The 7474-nt window shown below is 58.0% G+C and overlaps 1 protein-coding gene across 1 annotated transcript; it reads right to left on the bottom strand.

Annotated features, from left to right (window-relative positions):
* Nucleotides 1-3182: 3182 nt before the first annotated feature.
* Nucleotides 3183-6669, bottom strand: IER2 (immediate early response 2). Its single transcript, XM_004331390.4, has one exon. It carries the CDS (start codon nt 4822-4824, stop codon nt 4153-4155), a length of 672 nt encoding a protein of 223 aa, XP_004331438.2. The 5' UTR covers nt 4825-6669; the 3' UTR covers nt 3183-4152.
* Between the last annotated feature and the right edge of the window lie 805 nt (nt 6670-7474).

Below are 7474 nucleotides of genomic sequence, written 5' to 3'. Positions count from 1 at the left end.
GGGTTGGAACACACCTGTCCTGTTCTCCAAGCAAAAAGGAGGCCAGTGTAGATGAAGCAGAGGAAAGCTGGGATAGTGAAATGATCCCGTTTGCATTTTTATAAGATCAGTGCAGCTGCTGCATAGAATAGACTGTGGGCGTCAAGGGCAGGGAGGAAGCCACTGCCCTCACCCAGGTGAGAGGTGAAGGCAGCTCACAGCAAGGTGGGAGCCATGAGGATGGGGAAAAGCTTGGAGTGGGATGGATAGTCAAGTTGACAGCACCTGCGACTGGACGGGGTATGAAGGAAGGAGAAAAGGGAAGTCAAGGAAGATTCCTCCTCCGGTGAAAGGCTGGCAGGAAGCAGCAAGAATCCTCTTTAGGTCCTGCTAGGTTTGGAATACCTTAGAGCCTCAAGGGGAGACAGAGAGAGAGGACTTGCCAGACAAGTCTGGAGGTTAGGGGGAGGTCCAGGATGGAGAGCAAAATTTGGGAGTCAGCATAGAGGTAGCAGTTAGGGCCTTAAGACTGAATAAGCCTACCTAAGGGTGAGTATAGACAGAGATGGACCCAGGGCCTGAGGCAGGAATCACAGGTGAGGTGGGAGTGTGAGTGTGGGGGCCTGAAAGCAGGAAGAATCAACCCTGTCAAATCATTAGCATTAGACCAGACTCAAGCTGGGAGGGGAGCTCTCGTTCACATTGAGCTACTGGGTGAGGAACCATTCTTCCAGCTCTCTGGGCTTAGCACAGTGTCTGTACACACTTTCCCATACATATACATGTACTTGTATTGCTGTATGTGCTTTTATTATTTTTTTCAAAACAAACAACTTTTTTTTAAATTGAAGTATAGTTGATTTACCATGTTGTGTTTGTTTCAGGTGTACAGCAAAGTGATTCAGAGATATATATAGACATAGATGGACCTTTTTTTTTAAGTCTTTATTGAATTTGTTACAATATTTCTTCTGTTTTATGGGGTTTTTTTTTGGCCCTGAGGCATGTGGGATCTTAGCTCCCCAACCAGGGATCGAACCCACATCCCCTGAATTGGAAGGCGAAGTCTTAACCACTGGACCTCCAGGGAAGTCCCTAGATATATATTCTTTTTCAAATTCTTTTCCATTATAGGTTATTACAAGATATGAATATAGTTTCCTGTGCCATACAGTAGGTCCTTGCTGTTTATTTTATATATAGTAGTGAATATCTGCTGTATGTGCTTTTTTATAAATTTATTTATTTATTTTTGGCTGTGTTGGTTCTTCATTGCTGCGAGCGGGCTTTCTCTAGTTGCAGTCAGCAGCCTTCTCATTGTGGTGCCTTCTCTTGTGGCAGAGCACGGGCTCTAGGCACGCAGGCTTCAGTAGTTGTGGCTCGCGGGCTCAGTAGTTGTGGCTCACAGGCTCTAGAGTGCAGGCTCAGTAGTTGTAGCACATGGGCTTAGTGGCTCCGCAGCATGTGGGATCTTTCTGGACCAGGGCTCGAACTCATGTCCCCTGCATTGGCAGGAGGATTCTTAACCACTGCGCCACCAAGGAAGTCCCCAATTTGTGCCAATTTTGGACAATGCTGTAGTGAATACCCTTCTGGAACCTCTTTTTCCAGGCCTGAGGTTCCGTGGGGATCCACGGGCTATGAGATCTGTGACAGTTTTAGTTTTCACAGCTATTGTCCAATCGATTATTCCCCAGAGGGCTTGTCCCAATAATCCAATGCCATGTAATGGCGTGGAAAGTCCATGGCTCATCAGTGTCGACTGTTGTGACAAATTTTCAATTTTGTCTCTTCTGATGGGTGAAATGGGGTCTTGGGGAAGGGTATACGTTAAGCGGATGTATGTGAGGGGCACTTGGCCTGTCTCCCACAGCATCACCTCCAGCCCTCAGCCCCCAGTGACCGAGTACCGGAAACCCCCAGGCGGCCCGGGCGGGGGCGGGGGTCGGCCAAGCAGCTTCCCGTGGAAGGAAGCGCCCGGCGGTTCCTGCGACAGGATGCGCAGTGATGCCCCTCCCCAGCCGCCGGGGACTTCCCGGGGCCGGGCCAGGTTCTCGAGGGAGTTGCCCCCACGCGGACGAATTGAGCTACCGCGAGGGGTGTGGGGCTCCAGTCCCCCAGCATCCCACTGCGGAGCTGTGGGTCGGTCCCCCGAGTGGGCGGCACTAAAGTCTTTCACATTTCCCGGGAGGGAAACGGGCTGCGGTGGAGGCGAGATTCCCCTGAGGGGCCCTGAGGGAGGCAGGGAGGAGGGAGTGCGATGAGTGAACGACGCAGGAGGGGAGCCAGGGGCGGGCATTCGGGGGCGGGGCCTCCCCTCCCCCGCGCCCTCCTCCCTCAACCCCCGGGGTCAGGTCCCCCGGGTCTCGGGAGGCCAGCCGTGGCGGAGCCTGCCGTCTGGAGGCGGGGCGGGAGCTTTCCCGGCGCCTCCCGCCGCCTTCACCGCCCGCACCTGCGGCTCCTTTGTCCTCCCAACAGCCCCCACCCCCCACCCCCCAGTCCCAGTGCAACATCTACAAACGCTCTCCTAAACCAGCACTGGGGAAATTGTGAGGGGTTCCTCCTCTCTGGGGGGCTAACCTGGGGATGGGGTGGGGCCAAAGCAAACAAGCGCTCCCACGGGAATTTCTAAACCCACAGCCTCGCAGGGAAGCTGTTGAGGCCCACTTTGCAGATGAGGAAACTGAGGCTGGGAGCACACCTCCTAGCCTGAACCACAGTTATACCGCCAGGGACTGGAACTGGGCATAAAGTGTGCTCCAAAGCTCACCTCAGTTCCACCCCAGTTGTGGGATCCCTGCTGATTCAGTTAATCAAGCGGGGGGGGGGGGGGAGGGAGGACTGTTGGGAGACATCCTTCAAGTCTCCAAAGGAGGTGTGGTCCCCCGACTCTGCTGCGGGCACAGTACCCAAAGTATCCCCCAAACGTCTGAACTCGGAAAGCACTCTGACCCAGCCAGAAATACAGGAGAATGTCCAAGGAACCCCCAAACGTGAGAGGGTTAAGGAAAGGTCAGAGCACCAGGCAATCAGCACTCAGTGCTCTGGCAAAGAAAAGGCGCCCGGCCCCTTCCCGCCCACTCTGCCCACGTGGTAGCCGGTCAGACCGGTTTCTGGGGCCCCAGCAAGCCGCCAGCCAGCTCCTGACCCCTTAACCCTGCCCCTCCCCCACCGGGGAAGAAAACCAGACGGGCTCCACAGACTTTTTCTTCAAATGGTCTTTATTTTCCTATCTGGCATTTCTAGCAAAAAGGCCAGACAGATGGAGTTAACAGAATCCACCACAGTAAAGGTAAACAGAACCCCCCTCCCCCAAAACTGGCCCAGTCTCACCAGCAACTGATCCCAGCTCAGCTTTACAGCGCTCTGAACAACCCCCTCCCCCCATTTCCGTGATTCATACCAGGAACGTCTGGGTTGATTGTGTCTCTAGGTCTGAGGGAGGCTCAAGCTTGAGACTGTCAACATATTCCCACCTCTCACACACCAGATGAGAAAAATTTTAACCTGAAATTTGATCTGCCCTCTGCCCCCGAAGGCGTAGGGGCTCGGGGCAATAACCCACACCACGCGGAGGCGAAGTGACTCAGGCCGCCCTCCTCCCATTCCCCTGGGCGTCCACACCCCAGATCCTCCTCCCAGGCCTCACACCCACGCAAGACAACAGGAAGCTCCCCACGTCTGCCCATGACGCAACGATGACCGCTTGCACAAGTATGTCACTGGAGGGGGAAGGGAAGTGCCTGGAATTCTCCGAGGTTGGAAACGCAAACACCAACTATTGAAAAACCTTGAAAGGGCAGCACAGCCCCCAGTAAAAAATAAAGTACGACCCTGAGGAGTTTAAAGAACCAAAGCTCCCTTCTCCAAGTCCCAGAAGGAGAGCGTAAGGTCCATATCCCAGTCCGTTAAGACAGCACCTGTGGGCGCGGCAGGTCTGGGGGAAGACGCCCGCGCCCCCGGCTCAGGTTTCTTGGTGTCGCCGCTGCACACAGGTGGCGACGGCACCCCGTGGGTAGAGTCCCTCTCAGGGCATCTCGGCAGCCAGGGCGGCTGCCCCTCTCCACGGTTTCCACGGGCGCTCCCCCGGGGGTGGGCCTCGCCTTGGGTCTGCTCACTCTGGCCGACGGTTCGGCCCGCGCTCTGGGCTCTGGTAGCGCCGCTCACGGACCCTCAGAAGGCCACCACGGCCCGCACCAGCACGTTCAGCATATTGTCCGCCGGGCGGCAAGCCGGCTTCGCCTCGCACGCCGGCGGCGCCGTCGGGGGCGCGGCGGGGCTGCAGGTCAGGAGGCCGGAGAAGCGCCTCTGCAGGACACGCGCCAGGTTGGGGAATGCGCCCTCCGCTTGCGCCGGAGGGGGCTGCAGGCGATCAAGGACGTCCGAAGAGGCCCTTTCCTCCTCCTCCTCTTCTTCTAGGCGGGCTTTCTTACTCGGGACCAGTGCAGCGTCCCCACCGTCGCTCAGGCTGCAGCTCCGCCGCTTGCGGCTGACTTTGGCGGGGCGCTGGGCACTGCGGGCAGGGGTCTCCTCCGCTCTCGGTGTCTCCTGCGTGTCCATGGGTTCCGGAGAGGGCTGCTCACCGTCGCAGGGCGCTACCTCTGCTGCGGCTTCCGCTTCCCGCGGCGGGTGCAGACAAGGGTCAGGGGAGCGGGCGGGCGGCAAGGGCACCTCGGGCTCCTGGGCTTCCACCTTGGCCGAGAGGTAGAGCTCCCGGGCGCTGCGCATGACCAGCGACAGCTGCAGACTCCGGTGCAGCCGCAGGCCACCGCGCTGCATGCGCGAATGGTACATCTTCCACACCGACAGGGTCATGATGCGTTGCGCCTCCTTCTGCACTTCCATAGCTGCTTGACTGAGGGGCGAAGGCGGCGGGGACACGCGGCTGGGCAGGGCAGGTGGCAGGTGCACACTGGACAAGGCGCTCGTTCACGCCTCTCTGTACAAGCCAACCCACGCCGAGACGCTGCCAGGACGCTCTACCCCGGCGCCCGCCACCCGGGCCCTTTTGTACCTCAAGTGAAGTCACTGAGACGCCCCGCCCAATCAGAAAGTCGCATCCGGGCTTTCCACAGCTCTGAGGCGAAAGACTCCTTAAAGCGACAGGGTGGAATTTACCAAGCAAAGAAAAGGGACTCGAACTCGTGTGAGGAGGAGCGTTCCCCAGCCCAAGCTGAGCTCTCGGGGTGGTCTGCTTCTTCAGGGCCCCGCACTGCACCCGCGCGCGGGCCCAGGGGACAGGCGCCGTGGGTGGGGCTCAGGGTCCACCCACGGGTTGCATCTGGAGACCCCTGCGGGTCGTAGGCAGCACGTTTCCCTTCGCACCCGGGAAGACTTGGGTTCTAACTGATACATCCCCCGTGGGAACTGTGCCTAGCATCTACCAGGCGCCTAATTAATGTCTTGTTTGATCCCCCGTGGGAACTGTGCCTAGCATCTACCAGGCGCCTAATTAATGTCTTGTTTTTGTTTTTTTTAATCAATAACGATGCTTACACTTACTAAGCTCTTACTACGTGCCAGGCGCTAAAGGCTTTCCTTTCACAAACATCTCATTGATCTCTCACCTCCACTCCGCGGAGGGTAGTTATATCTTATTTCTTCAGGTGAGGAAACCGAGGCAGAATGACTCGTCCAATATTTGCTAAACGAATAAATGAGCCACGGCGGTGAAAGGGGACCACTGGAACCTGAAGCTCTCCTGTCTCTCCAGCGTCCGCCAGCCCCCGTCACTCCCCTCGTTTGGAAGCAGTTAAGAAAGCGGGACACGCTGGCTGGCTCTAGGGCAAAGTTGCCCACTACACGGGCGGCGGACGTCTGCAGACACAAGCGCAGCCCAGGCTGCCATCTCTGCGCTCCTCTTTGAGCATCCCCCCTCCGCCACCCCAGTTTCCGTTGGCACGAAATCCACGATGGGCGTGGAGCTCGTAAGGCGGAGGACCCGGCCGCAACCCAGCCCGAGTGAACATGTGGCTGCGGTCCCCCAAACGACGCAGACGTTCTCCGCCTCTGCTTCCCGGGAGGCGGAGTTGGGATAGGACCTAGAAACTGAGCCACGCACTGATAGAGCAGATAGATAGAAAACATCGGCCCCACCTTCCGCTACGCACTACAGTTCCAAGAAAACCTAATTCCAGTTCCTCAGAAAATGCAGAATTGTTCGAACAGCTCCATTCACTCGTGGTGCGGGCCCTTTAAGGGGAGGCTTCCCCCGCCACACACACACACACCCCCCCGCACTGGTGCGCGAACCTTCCCGCCACTAGATCTGCCAGACTTCCACAACTATATTTGGAAGTAATGACGTAGGGCATGCGCGCTAGCCGCTTCCGGCTGCCCATATAAGGACTGGGGCCAGGATCTCTATACAAGACTTCAGCCGGCTTTTTCCGGGCCAGCGGGCGGGCGTGGGTGGTGCCTTACCCTCCTGGCAGGCCCCCTCCGCTCTCCCTCTCCCAGCGGCTAGAGCTGGTTGGAGCCCCCGCTTTCAGGAGCGGCGTCCAGGGGGGGGCCCGCGGAGAGCGAGAAGAAACTTTCGCTTCCTTCCCTCCGGAGTCCAGGAAGGTGTGACGCCCCTCCGGAAAGCCCCCTGCCGGCAGGTAGGGGCCACCTCAGGGCTCACACTGACGCCATCTCCCAGAGACCTACACAAAGACCTTGCCAACACAAGCAGCTACTCCCTGAGGACCACTACATTCCTGTCCCCGCCCCTCCCCCCCCATGGACACCCTGCCAGGCCCCCTCTCATGTATTCCTGCCCCTCCGCCAAAAAATTGCTCTTCTCGTTCACATTTGGAGCATGCTCATGTCCCCCACTCCCAACCCCGGCACATGAAAACAACAATTATTCTCTCTTCTAAAAGACTTCTCCCAAAACTGTCCCCATTCAACGATCCTGCCACATATTACGGCAACCTGCTGAGGACACCCCCATCCTCCCCCCCCACGAAACTCCACAATGACATCCCCAGCCCAGACGCTATCTCTGACACACAACGGGGGCGACCCTCCGAGGACTTCTTCAGACATCCCGCTCCAGAGATCAGGACCCCACTCAGCCGACAGCTGCCTCCCGCCCCCATAAAAAAAGTGCTTTCCCGGAGACCCTACACAGAAGGGCTCTGTCACACAGGTGGCGACCCTATGAGTCCCTCTCCAGACATTCCTGACCCCTCCTCACAAGCAGAGGATTTCCCTGCAGACCATCCTCAGAGCCACCACCACACCCACTCCCGCACCCCCAGGCTCGCACCCAGAAAGACCTCACCCCCCAGAAGCATCTCCGGGCCCCCACTCGCGGCCAACCCGCCCTAGGGCGATCTCGAGGCGTCCCTCCTCCGCAGGAAAAAAGAGGAGGAGAGAGTCCAGCAGAACTCCCCACACTTCACCCTGCCCCCGCGGGAAGGTGGGGATACCACCTCTCCCAATACTCCTTACCAAACCTGCCACTCCCGACCCTGGGCTGGGACCATCTCTCATCTCCCATCTCCTAGGA

This window comes from Tursiops truncatus, chromosome 3, assembly GCF_011762595.2.
Source record: "Tursiops truncatus isolate mTurTru1 chromosome 3, mTurTru1.mat.Y, whole genome shotgun sequence".
Classification (NCBI taxonomy): domain Eukaryota; kingdom Metazoa; phylum Chordata; class Mammalia; order Artiodactyla; family Delphinidae; genus Tursiops; species Tursiops truncatus.
This window is presented reverse-complemented; position numbering and strand designations above follow the sequence as displayed.

Coding starts and splice junctions, on each gene's coding strand:
- IER2 (XM_004331390.4), bottom strand. CDS start 4,824: ATGGAAGTGCAGAAGGAGGCGCAACGCATCATGACCCTGTCGGTGTGG.